Here is a 19,304-nt window from a genome sequence, read left to right as displayed (position 1 = left end):
GAGGATGGAAAATCAGGGCTATCTTGGGAATAAATTTCGTGTAATAATTTATTTTGCCGAGGAATGACTATAGTCCTCTGAGATTCTTCGGAGCTTGTATGTTAGTTATTGCATCCATATGATAGGTGTGAGCCCTACTTTACTTAATATATGTCCTTGGTTCAAATGAACTATGTTTGCTGAAGTGACTACACAGAGTATGGACTCGGAGCCATGCAAGCAACATCTGTAGATCGCACGGATGCTGCTCGCACATGGCCCTGATAATTAGGAAGTCATCTAAGTAATGAACGCAGTTGGGGATATTTTGAATGAATTGATCAAGGTATCTCTGAAATATTATGGGAGAACTTGCAACACAAAAGGCAGCCTGTTATAATGATACATGCTGAATGGTGTATTTATCGCTAAAAACTGTTTTGTCTGGTCACCTGGTGGCAATAGGAAGTAGATGTCAGTTAGATCTATCTTTAAAAAATAACAGCCCCCACCAGTTTCACAAGTTCCTCTGGCCTACGAGTTGGATACAGATCGACATGTGATTGAGCATTAAAGGTAGACCTAAAATCACCACAAACTCTTAAGTGATCCATTTAGATTCTTAACTGCGCCTATGGTCATTGCCCATTGGATAGATGATGCTGGAAATATTACTCCCATACTTTGTGAACTATCTTGCTGAACTCTAGCTTGATTGCACAGGGTGAAAGGCACTGGATATGCTCTACAAAACTTAGAACTCTGAAAGCCTTAAGAATATGTGGTCTTGGAAACTTGTTGCACTACTTAATGTAGGTTCAAACAATTGCTTATATGCACAAATTATGTATCAAGTTGTGGGAATTATATCACAGTTGAAACTAGATTCACTTGGTCTTAAATTTGGAAATCAAAAAGCACAAAACTGTCTAACTCAAAAATGTTAGTTGTCATCCAGTAGTTGACTATAGCAGGGTTAGTTACCGAACTTCAATTTTATACTTGGACTATGATTTGACCCCTCAGCGGGATTGACTGGCCATTGTATGTCTTAATCTGTATCTCCATCTACATACCTAGTAGTAGTAGTAGTAGTAGTAGTAATTTCCTTTCCTATTTCACTCACAGTTGGAGCAAGGGAAATATAACTGTCTGTATACCTCCATTCAAGACCTTTTTGCCTCACTGTCCTTACACGAAACATACGTTGGCAGCAGTAGAGTAGTGCTGATATCAGCTGCAAATGCGTTCTCTAAATTTTATAAATAGCATTTTGTGAAAAGAACATCATCTTACCTCCAGGGATTCCTGTTTGAGTTCAAGCAGCATCTCTGTAAAACTCACATGTTGATAAAATCTACTGTTATCAAATCTATCTGCACTCTTCTTAATTGCTTTGATGTCTTCCTTTAATCCAACCTGGTGGGCATCCCAGACATTTCAGCAGTTCTCAAGAATGGCTTGCACAAGTGTTCTATACACAGTCTCCTTCATAGATGAGCTACACTTTCCTAAAACTCTCACGCTAAACCAAAGTCAACCATTTGCCTTCCCTACAACTGTCTTTACATGCCTATTTAATTTCATATCATTTTGCAGTAGTACACTTCGATATTTGATCATCGGGACTTCGCCAAACAGCAAACCACTAATGCTGTATTTGAACGCTACAGGAATATTTTTCCAAGTCATCTGCATTAACTTACATTTTTCCACATTTAGAACAAGTTGCCATTCTTCATACCAAATAGAAATTCTGCGTAAATCATCCTTTAAGCTTCTGCAGCCACTCAACAATGATATTTTCTTATATACTGCTGTGTCATCAGCAAACAGTTGCAGGTTGATGCTCACCATATTGGTCAGATGATTTGTGTGTGTAAAGCACAAAAGCAGTTCTATAACAATTCTCTCGGACACTCCTGACAATACCCTTGTCTGTGACGAACACTCGCTGTCAAGGACAATAAAAAGAAGTCTTTGAATCACTCACATATCTGGAAACCTATTCTGTGTGCTTGGACCTTTGTTAACAGTCTCAGTTGGGCACGGTGTCAGATGCTTTTGGGAAATCTAGGAATATGAAATCTGCCTGTCGCCCTTTGTCCATGGTTCATAGGATATCGTGTGAGAAAAGGTCAAAGTTATACTTTCTAAATCCATGTTGACTTATGGACAAAAACTTTCTTGTCGCAAGGAAATTTATTATATTGAAACTTACTATATATTCAAGAATTCTGCAGCATACTGATATTAAGGACATGTGCTGAGGATATCATAGGTGTGGAGAACTGATGCGCTGGTACTTGTCCACATTAATCAAACACATGGCTGTGCCTGTGCCCAGCTAGAAATCTGTAGTTGCTCCATTAATTTCCACCTGCAGCATGAGCTTCTGCATCCCTTCTGCTGCTACTGAGGACCCTGGCAAGATAACATACAGCATACTGATGGTTATTGTTGTTGTTACATGCCAGCCAAAGCAAACTGTTGTTAGATGCTCTGATTTGCAGCATGCTAAACAAGTGGTGTCACAAAAGGGCAGTGACACTGTTGATGCCATGGCCCACGATCTGGGCACAATTTGATGACACCAACTTTTTTCGAGCCTTGTGGCAATTATAGGGAGAAACCATTGTATGAGTGAAGTTCGTGAAGTGAACGACTGGCCAAAACCAAAGTCCAGAGCATAGCAAAATCATTGTGAATGCGCAGTACATGGAGCAATCCAAATGAAAAACATCAAATGGACAAGGTCAGTCACTCTAGTATTCTTACACGTAGTCTAAAAAGTAATTACAGGAATCCTGTGTTGCATAGTGTTCAACACCAGGATGGTTACCCTTTTTTATTCAGCTGTAAGCTGTGAGTAATATCGTCCCATTTCCCAGCAGTGACAAGAAATACAGCATCAGAATGAGATATGTCTGCAATCAGCAACAGCCTGTTGATCTCCATTCCATACAGGCATGTTAACCCAGGACTGATCATGGTGCTGCAAAACTTGCCCTGTATTCCCACTGGTGTGTGCAGTTTCTCCTTTTAGCCATATCATTCCTAAGACTGTAATAACAGTAGTTAGCCAATTTTTTTAAAAAACATTTCTTCACTCAGCACTCTTTGGGAAAATCGTTACACAGAGAGTGTGAAGTTCTCTGTCATCTGGTGAAGGTCTGCACAGTATTTGTGAAATGTTATCTTATGCATGGTGTATCTTGTACCAATGGGCCAATACCTGTCCCGTGGGTAATCAAAACTATTGTCTTCCGTGTTACTTTTACTTACACATTGTCCTTAATGGCAACACAACCATTTTCATGCATATATATTTAATGTGGAAATCCTGTTGTTTGAAGATAAATTTTTATATTTAATTTTGGAACTCAATATTTAACTTACTTGTTATTGAATATTGATATTGATCTTGTATTTTAAATGTGTAATATTATTCGTAATTCGAAAGTAATAAAACCTCTTTCCTCTGATTGTAGGTCAGTCTTCTGGTGGGAAAGCGAACACTTTTCCTTTACAATCTTCATGACCCTGACAATCCTGTGGAGTTAGCATTCCAACAACGATATGGCCATGTTGTCACATACAAATGGTTTGTGTACCTTGAATTTTAAAAATAAATATTTTTCATATCTGTATGTTGATGGTACGAGATGTGATGGTAAGAAATAATCGTAATTTGTAGGTGCAAAGATCACATCAATGTTTTTGGATATGTGATCTGTCTATGCAAATAAATGAAAGGCTGTTTGATCTGTGGCTTCTGCCTTTTGGTTCTTTTTATTTATGAAGCATGTTCAGTAACCTGTCACAGATGTTTGTTTTATATATATAGTAGTTGTGTGATATAATGATTACAGATGTGATACTGTATTATGGTTATTCTTTTATTGTTGAGTGAGAAACAGCAATTTGAAGGGCATCATTCATAAGGTTGAATTATTATTTGGTTCTACTTACATTTGAGATCTTACTGTTCTGTATGTATCATTCTGAAATTGTACTCAGTTGTCCTGTGTACACCAGAATGAGCAATTTTTTTATATTTTCAAACACTTTTCATGTGACTATTTCACTTTCGTTCTTTCACTGTTTGTTGGTGGCTTGTGTTTACAGTGTATAGTGTTGCCAACTGTCCTCAGGGTTTTTATTCATCTTTTGTTTGTGTTGTGTTGTCTGTATGTAGTTTGATATTCACTTATTGGTGTGTGTGTGTGTGTGTGTGTGTGTGGTGGGGCCTGCTCTGGGAAAAGTTTTTAAAATGATGATCCTGGTCTTTTATCACAATCACAAGGAAGACACTTCATAGGACCTTTCAGTCTAATCTGTTATTGCAATTGTGAACAGCATGTAGCTATTAGAAGTTTTTATAGGACCCCCATTGTTCTTTGGCATGCTGTCTGCATGAGAGACATGAGAGATTATAGTTTCCAAACCTGGCCAGTAGTGTTGTCATTTTATATGAAGCACTTGCTCAGTTCGATAGAGGGAAAAAAGGGAGACATAGCCTATTCAGAGAACCATCTTGAGATTCACCTGATGTGATTTGTGGAGAACTGAATGGCTGAAAGCAAATCTAAATATGAATCCAGTGTCTAAATCACTGAAGCCTCTAAATCTCTAATTTTGAAGTATGTTTGCATACAAATTAAGTGCCTTGAGCAATTTCATTTTGTAATTTGTGTGTTGTTTTTCTTCCATAGCCACAGTCTTTGTTGGTTCAACAAATGAAGATGTGAAAGTAGTTCTCTTAACAATGAAAGTTGATTCATATGTTTAATGCAGGAGAAGGGGGTATACCGGTGCCACCTCAGTTTGTTATCCATTTGAATGCCTACTAAATTCATGCAAGAAGTACCATTTATTGTATGCCTGTTGGTCTTTACTCCTGGTGCCTATAAGTCAAATTTATTTGTCTGGATTTTTACATTATAAAATACTGCAAGGTTAAGATGGAAGCAGTTTCCAATGAATGAGTTGTAGTTTTATTGCAAAATTATCCAGCGTATGCCTGGTGTGGATGTGTTTATGCCCTTTACTAGTACACTAGAATCTTGCTAAACTGGCCATTCCTCGCACGCCGGATTAGCGGAAGTGCTGGATTGTTGAGAGTGTCTCAAATTTAGTATAAGCACATAGGGATTGTATTTTATCAAATCAAAAGATACATTCATTTTTACAGAAAACTTGTGGGATGAGAAGTTCTGTCTTATGCAGGACACCTTTTTTCTGTTTTATTTCACCCATACATGTTTCCGCACTTTTGTGCTATCATCTGTGGGTTTAATTTTTATTTTTAACTGTCAAATTGTCATTACATATTAACATTTGTGTTGAACATTACGTCAAAGTTCCATTAATAGCTTAATTGGCGAAAAGTGGATGTATGCATTAGTTAACATACCTTAAGGTATGTACATGGTCGCTTGGCACTGTACTTTTACGATTTCTCAAAACATAGGCAGAGTTTTTGCTGCCATTACGTGTTGTTGTGGCTGTGTGCTGTTCATTTGTGTTTGGCTGGGTGAGGCGCACGAGTTTTTAATTGTATTTGGTGTCAGTGGCGTATGGTTTGTGTGGGTTTGCATGTGCGTGTTGAGTACTGGAGCAGAGAGAGAGAGAGAGAGAGAGAGACTCAGTGGAGAGGTTCTCAGAGAGGTCTAAGGACTGAGGAGAGACTGAAGGTTCTGATGTATTTCTATAATAGAGTCATTGTGGCAGGGTTTGTAGGTGGATGACCCTGCAGCTGGCCGAGTCCTTTACCAGCTAATCCTTTCGGTTCAAAACTGTAGTAATGGAGCCTTTATTGGCATGTAGACTTGTAAGGTCAGGAGTAGTTCTTAGGTGGTGGATTGCAGTTCTTTCGGCAGATAGAAGGTTAGCTTTAATGTTGAGGGATTTGGGGAATGATGGTGAGGCAGGGTTTCAGGTTAAGAAATTCAAGAATGGTTAATAGATGATGAATTGGGGAGGGGGGAGGGGAGGGGGGGGGGGAGCAGTGGGGGTGTATCACAGCTGGATGGAGGAGTGAACTGAGTCAGGCAGGGTTCAACATTGGCCATTTCCTCCACTAAGTCTCCACAGTTCCTGTTACTTTACTACAAAATGCACTGCTTGTTGCTGTTGATGCCACTTTCACTTGGTTCAGATTCATTGATGGTATCTTTGTGATGTAGACTAAGGGTGAGGACACACTATCCACACTCCTCCAGAGTCTCAATACCTTATCTTCTGTTCGCTTCAACTGGTCCTCCTCAACCAAGCAAATCATATTTGTCGATGCTGACTTCCACCTCAATGATCGCTACATTAGGACCTTTCTCCATGTCAAACCTGCCAACTACCAGCAATACCTCCACTTCAACAGCTACTGCCAATTCTCTTCCAAGAGATCCCTTCCATACAGCCTAGCCAACCATGTCCTTCACAATCTGTAGTGACAAGTATCTTTCTTCAAAGATCGAGGGCTCACTGAGGGCTTCACAGACTAAAACTACACTCCCAACCATGTACAGAAACAGACCTCCCTGCCTTGTCTCTCCAGTTACCTTCCACCTCCCACATTGCCACCATCTGACCACAAAGAAGCACTCCCTGTGTGACTCAATACCACCCAGGACTGGAACAACTGAATTACATTCTACACCAGAGTTTCAACTAGCTGTTCTTGTACCTTAAAATAAGAAATGTCTTACCCTCTATCCTTCCAACCCCTCCCATATTGGTATTCTGGTGCCGACCAAACCTGCGCAATATCTTTATCCTTCCGTATGCCATCCGTGCTACCAACACCTTGCCTAATGACTTACATCATTGTAATAGACGTGGATGCAAGACCTGTCCTGTACATCCTCCCATCACCACCTACACAATCCAGTCACAACCATCATCAAAGGCAAGGAAGCACATGAAATAAATCATGTTATATACAAACTAAGCTGCAACCACTGTGCTGCATTCTGTGTGGGCATCACAACCAACAAACTATCTGTCTGCATGAATGGTCACTGAAAAACTATGGCCAAGAGACAGCTGGACTGCCCAGTTGCTGAACATTCTGCCCAACACAACATTTTTCACTTCAGCGACTGCTTCACACCTTGCAAAATCTGGATCCTTTGTACCAACACCAGCTTTTCTGAATTGTGCAGGTGGGAACTTGCCCTGCAATACATCCAATATTCCCATAACCCCACTGGCCTCGACCTTCGCTGGTCCCTGTCTTTCACCCATCCTTCAGCCACACCCCCAAACTTCCCAGCTGCACCTAGCCAGCCCTACCGTGTCCACACCACATTCCTGCATACAAGAAGCAGTACAACACTCTCCCCCACCCCAGCTCTGCTATCCTTTCCCCTCCCTGTCCCAGCCTTCTCCTTACTTCCCCCACTAAGATTGCACCTCCATGAGGCACAGTTGCTAATAGTACAGCCTCAGTGGCCAGACACAGTGGTCGTGTTTGAGAGTTGCGCTTGCATGAATGTGTATGTTTTTTCTGTGTTAGAATAAGGCCTTTTGGCAGAAAGCTCACACTTTTGCAATCTTTTTGTTATGCCTGTCTGTGACTCAACATCTTCTCTCCATAATGAGTAGCAATTTTTCCTTATCATAATACTGTCCCCCCTCCCCCCCCTCCCCCCGTCCTGCATACTCCAATGTATAGTTGGTGAAATGAATGACAATGCTGTGAACATACTTAAGGTGTGTTTAGCAGGCTTTTTGTTATCCCTTTTGTGACTCAACATTTACTCTCTATGGTGAATAGCAATTTTTCCTGTTCATAATACTGTCATTATTCAATCCTGGATACTCCAGTGTATAGTTGATTAAATGAATGACAATGCTGTGATCACAATGAAATGAACACCCTTAGCTGCTTACAGGCGTTGACATACGTCAACGGGGACAGATGAAAATGTTTGCCCCAACCGGGACTCGAACCCGGGATCTCCTGCTTACATGCCAGACGCTCTATCCATCTGAGCCACCTAGGACACAGAGGATAGCGCGACTGCAGGGATTTATCTCTGGCACGCCTCCCGCGAAACCCACATTCTCAACGTATTGTCCCGCACTACATCCGTAGTGCCCCCGCCCATTATACTCATTACTCGCGGCGCATTGCCGATTCCCGTAAGAGTTCGGGCACTGTTTGTGCATTCGCACAGAAGAATAAGATGGTCAAGTGGTCGGTGAGCCTTAACTATATATATACTAAGATGGTATCTGTTCTTTCGGACATGTCTGAAAGGACAGATACCATCGGTGACCATGCAGCTCGTTAGAATGATATGAACACCCTTAGCTGCTTACAGGCGTTGACATACGTCAACGGGGACAGATGAAAATGTGTGCCCCGACCGGGACTCAAACCCGGGGTCTCTTCTTTCGGACATGTCCGAAAGAACAGATACCATCTTAGTATATATAATGCTGTGATCATATTTCTCAGCGATAATGCTTTGAATGAGCCTAAAATTTGTTGTTTGAAACATGTTTCTATAGGCAGAAACTTATCTTTTTGGCTGTTTCATTTACGCACAGGTAATGTGAAATCTGTCCAATCCCAACACTACTAGAACAAAGGTCAGCTCTTTCAAAATAGAATAATTGCGCAGAATGTGAGTAGATACCAGTATATAATAATCTTGCATTGATTATATTTTGTTAAAAATCCACAGTTAGGACATGCAAATGAAATGATCAGTTATATGAGTTAAACTAAATAATTTTAACAATAGAATGTCATGAAAATAGACTGCTACTCCCCATGTAGCGCAGATGGTGTGTCGCAAATAGACAAAAGTCTGTTAAACAAGTTAACTTTCTGCCAAAATGACCTTCATTGAAATTAGACACCATACACACAAATTCGCACAACTGCATATGTTTGTATGTTGCCTAATTCCGACGAAGGTCTTTTTGGCCAAAAGCTCAGTTGTTTGACAGTTTATTGTTGTGACTATCTGCGACTCAGGATCTCTGCTATACGCTGAGTAGCAATCTAACATTTTCATAATACTGTCATTATTTCTTACTGTGTTTTCCACGTTTAACATAGAATGTCTCCTGTTTATTACCCTGGAAGAGGCCTGTCTTTGGATGAATCTATCATTCCATCCAGGGGAAGATTGTCCATTAGCGTTTAAAGTTTAGGCAAAGTATATGAAACAAAAGGCATAAATATGGCATTAAAATATACACACTGAACAATCCAGATGGCTTTTAGAAATAAATGCACCATTTGCAAGGGGATGCTTCACAATATGGGTGGAACTTCTTATGCTGAAAAGGAGAAGCTGCGAGTTGGCTGTCATCTTAAATAGACAAATATTACAGTAGTTTTTCATTGGGTGACACCTTATTGAATCTGAATATGTATTGCATGGGACACTAATGTTAAACAGCGGGAAGAGGACTGAAAAAGTTATTTCTGCAGAACTGGGTAAAGGAAATACAGTTGCTTGCTATTGGCAAAGCGTGATGACCAGAAAATGGAAGTTATAATAATAAAGTGGTACATACGATGGATATATGCCAGCAAATAGTCTCAAAGCCACTGTCAAGTGCCAAATACAATGCAAATGTGTCTGCCGACAGGCAGGACCAAATTCTGTTGTATTATTGATGTAAACAAAGACTGTCCACTGGCCTAAAAACTATTCTTTTAATTATAATTGTCAAGCTAATTTTCAATGTGCATTCTTGTAGAACAAATAGGCAGGGAGTGAAATGACCCTGTATGAAAATAGATTAAAAATAATAAAGGGACTACATCTTCCAATGGAAACTCCAAGAGAGATGCAAAAGAGACGTCTTAATAAAAGACACACTGTACAAAAGCAGAAACCAATTGAAGGGAAAAAGCAAATGATGAGGCAGTGTAGAAAATTTGCCGAACAGGATTCAGGAAACAAGTGCAGAGACTGCCAAAAATTTCTTAGTGTCTGTTGTTCAATTTTTTATAGTTGTTTCAATGTTTGCAAAGCCAATTTTTTTCTACTTCACTATTTGCTCATTGTTTGAGTTGTAGTTTCTTTGCATTGGCAATAAATCAGACTATTAGAGATACCATCAAGATTGTTTGAAATAATCCTTGTGTTGCTTAAAGCTTATCACATGACTGAAGTTGCAACTGATACTTATTTCTGTTTTCAATTAGCTGTCAGTTTTACCTGGCAAGGAGGGTTCTGCACTGTGAGGAGGACTTTCTGAAACCATGCATACAGTAATGTAGGATTGAGTCCCAGGTATCTCAACTTCAAGCCATTCATCCTGGCGGGCCTTTATTAGCAAGTAATTAACAAAAAAAGTTTCATAATTTTCTGTGATTTTTTTAGAGATTTAAAATTGATAATAGGTCATATATTGACATCATGGTGCAGCGGCTAACAAATGTGCTTATGTGCAGAAGGTTGTATGCTCGAATCCTATATGCTGCTTTGAAATTCTGTATTTTTAGGTCTTTATTGCAATGACTTGCATCATTATGTTTATTCAATTAATTGCTTTAAATGTAAATTTTTTTAAAATTTCTAATCATTTGTCATGTCATCGTATTAACTTTTTCATTTGCTTTTATTTTTTTCCTATCAGTCTTTTTTTCATTTGGAATCTTTATGCATGTGATAAATTACTTTATATTATTAACTTTGATTTAGTTTCTTTCGGTTGGTCATCTTATATTTTTGTCCATGTTATTGCATTGATTATTTCCCTCCCTCATTTTGCTTGAATGTCACTTTATTTGTAATCCCTCCTTCCACTTAAATTTTCATTTGTGTTATTTTGTCCATAATGCAACAGGAATTTATGTTTTAAGTGTTTGTTTGAGGATTACCATCCAAAAAGTGTACATCTTGTAAACAAAACATACATTTGTGACACCATTGCACAACCAGTATAAATAGATTATCTCTTTTTTTTTAAAACAATAGATCAACATGTTCAAATATTTAAATATTGCAATAGATAAGCAAAGATAAAATCATACGCACAAAGTTTCCAGAAGAAAAAAGTGTGACAGGAAGAAAAAATCGGAAAAGTGAAGGGATTAGAAATTAAAAAGAATTACCTTTAAGCCAATTAATTGAATATAAATAATGATCAAAATAATTTCAATAAAGTTTTAAAAATTAAATGTTTCAAAGCACGTGAGATTTGAACTCACCATCATCTGCATGTCAGGCACGTATGTTAACCACTATGCCACATTATCAATATATGAGTGATTATCAATTTTAAGCTGTAAAACATCAAGAAAAATTACAAATTTTTTGTCAATTCAGCATGAATGGCTCCAGAATGAAATAATTGGCATTGTAACCTACAACTCCATATAAACTGTTTCAAAAAGTCAATCCCACCCCAGAGGGCCTCTCCTTGTAAGTGCAGAACACAAACTTCAAGAAAATTAAGGACATCTAGAGCAAACATTGTAAACTCTCTCTCTTGTTCTCCATCTAAAATGCTGGCTATTGTTTTAAAATCACAATGTAAAATAACTAAAGTATTGTAGTACAATAGAAGCCCAAACATGATGCTGATGGAAAAAGGTAAACTGCTTACAGTGAAAATATTTTCCATAATTTCAGTTGGGCAACATCTAATAACATAACCCACAAATTGTGAAACATGTAATCAAAGACCAGACAGAGAAACACTTAAAAATGTATAAGTGAATGTTGACTTTCTGGCGAATACTGTTGAAATATTCTTGAGCTTTCATCTGCATGGTGGTACTGAAATTCTGTGGCGTTTCATTAAGTGTCAGTCTCATCACCATTTTGCAAGACACAGTTGTCAAAGCAGATACCCCAATGGAAACTCAAGAGGATTTCATCACACAAAAATGGGCAAGCCGTAGACAGGCACATTGAAAAAGAATACCGGAAATATTTAAGGTTCATGACAAAGTTGTGTGTGTACTGTAGTGGTAGCAGGGAAGAGGATATGCAGGTGGAGTGCAGGGTCTAGTGAAGGTTAAGGCCAGTGGTCTTATAGGAACAAAGGATATCTTGTAGTGAGAGTTTCTATGTGTGCAAATTCAGAAAAGCTGGTGTCAATGTAAAGGATGTAAATGGCACAGGCAGTTAAGCAGTTGTTAAAGAGAAGAATTTCATGTTTTGCAGTATGTTCAGCAACTGGGTGATACGTCTTTGGCCACAGTTTAACAATGGCCATTCATGTGGACAGGCAGCTTGTTTAGTAATCACTGCAGTCAAGGATATTGCCTAGGTTGGGTGGTTGATGAATACCGCTGTGGGAGGTGTGGGAAGGATAGTGGGCAGGATGATTCTCATTTTAGGGCAGGATGACAGATAATCGAAAATGAGGTGGAGAATGTGATTTAATTTCTTCAGTTGTGGATGGTACTGACACACAAGAGGGACTCTCCTTTGTAGTTCGACTGTGGGTATGTGGAGGATAGTGGGTGACTGGTGAGACAAAGCATGCATAATATGTTTCCGGAGAAGGTTGCTGGCGTAATTTTAGTCTGTGTAGGCATCACTGGAGATGGACCGCTCCTCGCTCCAGATAGGATGACTGCAGGTGGCTAGGGTGTATGAAAGGAACTTTTTGGTGCAGAATGGGTGGCAGCTTTCAAAGTGGAAGTATTGTTGGTGGTTCCTAGTTTTGTCATTGACAAAGGTACTCATGTAGCCGTCCTTGAGGTGGAGTTTGACATCAAGGAATGTAGCTTGTTGGCCTGAGGAGGACCAGGTGAAACTAATGGAGTGAAGATATTGAGGTTCTGGTGGAATATGATTAGAGCATCCTTACTCTCAGTCCAGATCATGAAGATGGGGACACCCTCTGTCCAGATCATGCAAATGACATCGGTGAATCTGAACCAGGTAATGGGTTTGGGATTCTGAATGGTTAGGAAGAATTCCTGTGGGATTAGTGTAAGGTGGTGCCATGTGGGTTCTCATTGCTGCACCACAGATTTGTTTTTAGGTGATGCCTTCAAAGGAGAAGTAATTATGGGTGAAGAAATAGTTGGTCATTGTGACCAGGAAGGAGGTTGTAGATTTGGCATCAGTCGGGAATTGGGAAAGGTAGTGTTCTGTAGTGACAAAATTTGGGCATTGAGGATATTAGTATAGAATTAGGTGACATTGACAGTGATGAGCATGTGGTAAAGGAATAGGAACCATGAGGAGTCTGTGGAGAAAGTGGTTGATGTTTTTTACGTAGAAGTGGAGGCTATGGGTATAGGCTGAAGGTGTTGATCCACAAGAGCAAAGATTCTCTCTGTGGTGGCACAGTAACTGGCCACAGTTGAGTGTCCTGGGTTGTGTTATGCAGTTCAGGAACCATGTAGAAGGTAGGAGTTTTGAGAGTTGTGGGGGTGGAGGAGGGGGGGGAGAAGAGAGAAAGAGAGAGAGAGAGAGACGGGGAGAGGTTCGGGGTTGGACTCAAGGTTTTGAGGAGAGGCTGTAGATCATGCTGGATTTCTGGAGTGGAGTTCCTGTGGCAGGACTTGTATTGGATATATCTGACAGCTGGCAGAATCCTTATGACAGGTTAATATTTATGACTTGTAACCACAGTGGTGGAGCCTCTCTCGGCAGATAGGATTATAAGGTTGCCATCAGTTTTTAGGTGGTGGATTGCGTTTTTTTTTGTTTTCTATGGATGTGAGGTTGATTTCCATGTTGAGGGATTTGGGGAATGATGGAGAGGTAATGTTCCAGGTTAGAAATTTCTGGAAAATTAACAGGGGTTGTTCTGGGAGGCAGTGGGGGTGGTTCTCTGTTGGATAAAGAGTAAATAGAATCAGGTAGGGTTTAATAATGGTTTTCGGTTGAGTCTGGTTGGTAGGGTTAATGGGGAGTAAGTATTTCTGCTGTAGGACTGGAAGTTTGAGAGGAGGTCTTTAACAAGCTCAGCACGATGGAATTTGGGAATGGGACAGAATGTAAGACCTTTGGAGAGGACTGATACTTCTAGGGGGGCTGAGGTTTTTGGAGGACAGGTTCATTATTATGTTGCAGGTCTCTTTAGGCCACAGTTCCTTTCCTCATTTCTTCTTCTCTGCCCCTCCCCTGTCCCTGCCCCCGCCCCCAGCCGCAGCATTCACCTACTTATCCCCACGACCATTCACCTGACCCAATTGCTGCCGAAGTCAGATGCATTCATAGTCAGGCCTTAATGTCTGGAGAGAGAGTAGCCACATGGGTACGAGTAATTGTGTGATTGTGTGAGATTATGAAGAAGGATTTTGTTCAGAAGCTGAAATATTTCTAGTATTCTTTTCATTGTGCATGTCTGTGACCCAACTTCTCTTCTAGACGGTGAGTAGCAATCTATCCTTTCTGTATTGTCATTATTACATTCTGGACTTCCCATTATTTGAAAATATACTTTATTATTTCCTTCTTGTTCCGATCTCATCTTTGATATACAAGTTGTTTCTCACTTAAGTATATTGAATTTATAGAAAAAAAGAAAATATTGCCTTTTTTTGGCAAAGAAAATGCAATTATTGTGCATAAAATATGCTACTTTGTGAAACCAGTATGGTGAAATCTTTGTTGTCCTGAAATTACTGTACTGTTTTCTTGAAGTGTATTCCTGCATTACTTCTTTAATTAATGTTAAGGCACTGTAGAGAGACTGATGTTTTTTCCCCAATTTAAAGAATTTTTACTCCACTCAACAGGCTAGATAATATGAAAGTTTGTCTTAATGTTTGTGCTGTACTGGTTTTCTTATAGTGTATTTCTTATTTTAGGTTTGGTGATGGATATATTCTGCTCGGGTTTAGTGCTGGTTACTTTGTGGCCATATCGACACACATAAAGGAAGTGGGCCAAGAGTTGTTCCAAGTAAAGAATCACCGAGATAATCTGAATGATATAGCTCTTTGTCGGTGCATAGGGAAAGTTGCTTCCTGTGGAGATAATACGTAAGTAGCTGCTGTTCACTGCAATGAAGCATGTGGTCTTTATATAAAACCAATACCATAAATTTTACCAAGGATATCTAAAAAATAACATTGTTCCTGTCAATGTAGAGGGAAAGTTGCACCTTGTGGACACTCTCTTCATTTTGTGCCGGATTAATACTGTTCTTTATGATTTGTTAAATGTGAAATTGAAGCTACAGTTGATTCCTATTCTAACCCATTTTCTTCGTTTGAAAAGTGTTCAGAGTGTACTTTTACCTCTTCCTTTTTGGCATCTACCAACATTTTACTTTCCACACGCACACACACACACACACACACACACACACATATGCAAATGCAAATGAAAACACAATTTATTCCCACATGACCACGGTCTCTGCCTGCTGAGTCTGGCCTAGAAGCCAGGGACTGTGGTTGTGTGTGTAAGCTGTGTGTGTGTGTGTGTGTCTATTTCATACAAAAGCCTTGTTTGGGGAAGGGCGGGGGGGGGGGGGGGGGGGATGACGACAAGAGTCGTTGCAAAAGAGAAAAAATTAAATATATTAAACGGTACTCCAATGAAACAAATTCTAGCCAAATTAGACATTATCTCTGACTACACCAGCTGCAAGAGTATGAAAGTTAGTATCAACAGTTTTGTGGCACTACTCCCCACCTCCCATCCCTCCTTCCATCCCTCCATTTGTTTGCTAACAGCCATTGAAGTCTGTTAAACTGACATGTATTTATCAAATAGCCTTTCATACATAAATGAACAGCGTTTGGCAGTCTCATCTGACCTATCAGTACTTGAAATGGAAATGAAGTCCCATGCTTCTTTACAGAGCGTAGGGGAACGAGGCGGGAGACCCACACCGCCTTACTAGGCAAGGTCGTAATGGAGGTGGTTACTTACACTATAATTAAAATTATACCTATGGACATTCTTTTTTTCAGCAGCATATCACAAGTTAACTAATTGATTCACTACTTTAATGCCTACATACATTACATACCTTAACAGGTAAAGCTGTATTGTATACCATTACAAAACTGTGTTGAGTAAAATGTGAGAAACTTTCATTATGATAACATAATATACCTCTTAATCCATATTCATCATTAATGCAGTGTTCACAAACACGTTTGATCATTTAGCTTTACATATATGGGGATTTGTGGTCCTTAGACTCAGAGACACCAGGTACAGCAGGAATGTGTCTTTAGAACTGTTTCATCAAATTAATTTTGTTAGCAGCTGAAACAGATAAGCCTCTACCTGATTCCTCATTAGTCATAAAATGTCATACTGAATATAATTTTCACCTATTGTTGCTGATGCTGTATCATCTGCTTGTAGAAAGCATCTACAAAGCTAAATCTGGATACTAGCCTGAATTGTAAGTACATCAACTTAATAACTCCCAATCATGTATGCTGCATCCTCTACGAGACTGGGCTAAAATGTGTATTCCCATTAATATTTTATGTCATTGATCGTTTCACAGAACAAGACATAGGATTCATTCACTTTTCAACATTATAAAGTTTTTAAATAAAAATCAGTCCAGGTCCCAATACTTTTATCGGTTCTGGTAACTGGATTTGGTCTTTTAAGACGATCTTTAGACCAGAGGCTTGAGGTGACATGTAGAGCCAGTTCACAGAGTTGCTGAGTAATCCCTACTGGTACCTGTTGCAACTGCTGTAGTACCAGTGGGTTTTTCTGAAGATCGTCTTATAGACTGAAACTGGTTATCACACTAAAATAAATAAACTATTGTGATCTGGATGTTTTTTAATTAAGATCACTGCTATGATCACTGTAGTTGCACAATGATATCAAACATTATTAATATAAAGTTTGCTGTTGCTCTGTTGCACTGCCAGTTGGAAGAAGTTTAAGGGCTGGGACAGTAATGGGAAGTCAATTGAAGTTTCTCATATTGTGAAAATGGAAGGGGCAATCTATATTTAAGTATACTTTAACTGAGATGTGTCCATGATGTATACCACATGTTATATATATGTAAACATTTTACAAATGTGCATTTTTACTAATTATCATGCATTGTAAGAATTAGCAAGCCTTAGTGGAATGCTATGTGTGTGAACAAGCCCATTTGCACAAGGTACTTTTTATCTGTATATGGATTTACTTTTAACAAACCTCTGTATAAAGTGCTGTATATTCTCCACCATAAAGACAACGTGGCATGAATGATAAACCTGTAATGGAGCATGCTTTATAGCCAAAAATGTTTGAAGCACAGAAGATGACAGTTTCAACTCTCAGGAAACTGGTGATCAATAATTAATATCAGTTAATGTGATATAGGCTTTAAAAAGTTTTTTCAAACAATGGGAAGTGTTAATGCTCTATGCTTTAAGCAGTGTTTAATATAGTTTTTGTTAATTATTTTTGAAAATACGTCGGGTATCAGCTCAGGCACTTGAAGGTCATGTTGCATAATGCTCCTGTGGGTAACAACAGTTGGCTGCTCCCAGGATTAAATCTCTAAAGAAAATTACATTTCACATACAACAGGGGACTCTCTTTCATGAGCAGTTCTGGATACTTCCATATCTAATAATATACTTATGCCCTTTCAGGAACAGATTCCAGGGAAAAGTACAAAACGCATATGCCATCTATTGGTGCGAGTTCTGTCTCACTTGTCCTCCCAATAAAAAAGTCGTGGAGAGTCTCAACATCCCTTATTCGAACAAGATGATACTTTTCTTACTGATCACTTTTAGTCAAGGACATAGACAGTTGTAAGATTCTTAAATTTAGAGTCTGCCCGTAAATCTTACTAGAATAGAGCTTAACCAGATTCGCCTATAACAGTACACTGGGGACCGGAAAAATTCATACTTTGTGATAAATATGAAATAGAAGCGAAATCTGCCACAAAATGTGAAAACGCGAAATTACTGAATAGATGCTGTTTCATAGCGAATTGTATCCAAATCAGCTAGTTATCAGAGATAGTTTGAAATAGCTTTATTTTCTGCATACAATACCGAAAATGCAGGCAGTTACTGGCATAGTACATCACCTGGTTAAGCCCAATTTGGGAAGATAATGTGCGCAACCTACTCTCAAAATAAAATGTAAAAAACTCAACAATGTATCAATGTGCTCAGTGATCTGGTGCCATGCCAGTTGTGGACAGTTGAATGATCTGTTTAAGATACACATCGCGTAATGCAATGTAGTACTCAGCCATGAGCTCTAGCATTTGATAAGACAGACATGTGTACGTTTGTTAGTTAGTTAAAACTCGAAAGATTATATAATGTGGACAATTTTAATATGGCAAGTTAGGTGGCGGATGTTCTGAGCTGCAGTTGCATTGAATACTGCTAGACGTCGGGCCTGAATAATGTTGTTAACAATACTCTGCTGACTTCAACAAACAATTGTGTGGTAGCCATCTCCAAATGCTTTTGAGTTGTGCATTGCTTGTTTTCTTTTCTTATTTTGAAATAAATGAAATGACTAATCCTGTTCCATCACGAATTTTGATTATGACTCTTACAACACCAGAGGAGATCAGCGATCCCACTGACAATGTGTCAGTTCTGCTGTTGGCTGCTGTCCAGCAAGATGGAGGTGGGGTTAATTTCCCCACCCTACTCCTTCCCCTGTGGCAGTCAAAAGTCTTGTCTGTGCACAGTCACGACTATCTGCAACAATAGCCTACAGTGCCCGCCCTCTGCACTATAGCGATTGGAAAGCAAAAATCTACAACATTTTTCAATGGCACCTAAATTCTTCCCCTAATGTTAAAATGGAGTTACTGTACACTCTGTTCTATTAATACTACAGTAAGTGCCTTGCAGTCCTATCTGTAGCATTGCCAATCATGGATTGTAGGTCTCTGAATGGCCGCAAAAGGTTGAAATTAGTAGTCTGCAGATTTTTTGATCTTCACATTGGGCGGAAAAAGACAAATACAAGGGGCATTTGAAAAGTCCATGCAAAGTCCAAAAGATGGCACCACCGGCACGTATCGAGGTCTAGTTTAGTTAGTAGCATCTTTGGAAAGAACGCACACCAAGTTTCAGCCATATTGGTCTATTTCTTTGTGTTTGGCATTCATGTGAATCAAGGAATTCGAGTGATTGTCAAAAAATGGACAAAAAACAATTTCGTGTGGTGATTAAACATTACTTTATGAAAGGCAAAACGCCTCAGGAGACTAAAGAGGAGCTTGATAAACATTACAGTGACTCTGCACCTTCGAATAGAACAATTTATAAGTGGTTTCAAAATTTTCGGAGTGGCCATATGGTCACAAGTGATGCTGAATGTTCTGGATGCCCTGTGGAGGTTACGACTCCAGAAATCATTGACAAAATCCATGTTATGGTGATGGATGACAGAAGAGTTAAGGTGTGTGAGACTGCT

The 19,304-nt window shown here is 39.2% G+C and overlaps 1 protein-coding gene across 3 annotated transcripts in view; it reads left to right on the top strand.

Annotated features, from left to right (window-relative positions):
* The window catches only part of LOC126253477 (WD repeat-containing protein 19), a 328,532-nt gene that overhangs the window by 93,989 nt on the left and 215,239 nt on the right, over positions 1-19,304 (top strand). For all 3 annotated transcript variants that reach the window (XM_049954835.1, XM_049954834.1, XM_049954836.1), the window contains 2 exons: positions 3,471-3,583; positions 14,732-14,905. In XM_049954835.1, coding sequence (XP_049810792.1) covers positions 3,471-3,583; positions 14,732-14,905 — 287 coding nt within the window. The remainder of the gene's footprint in view (positions 1-3,470; positions 3,584-14,731; positions 14,906-19,304) is intronic.

Source organism: Schistocerca nitens, chromosome 4 (genome assembly GCF_023898315.1).
Source record: "Schistocerca nitens isolate TAMUIC-IGC-003100 chromosome 4, iqSchNite1.1, whole genome shotgun sequence".
Classification (NCBI taxonomy): domain Eukaryota; kingdom Metazoa; phylum Arthropoda; class Insecta; order Orthoptera; family Acrididae; genus Schistocerca; species Schistocerca nitens.
This window is presented reverse-complemented; position numbering and strand designations above follow the sequence as displayed.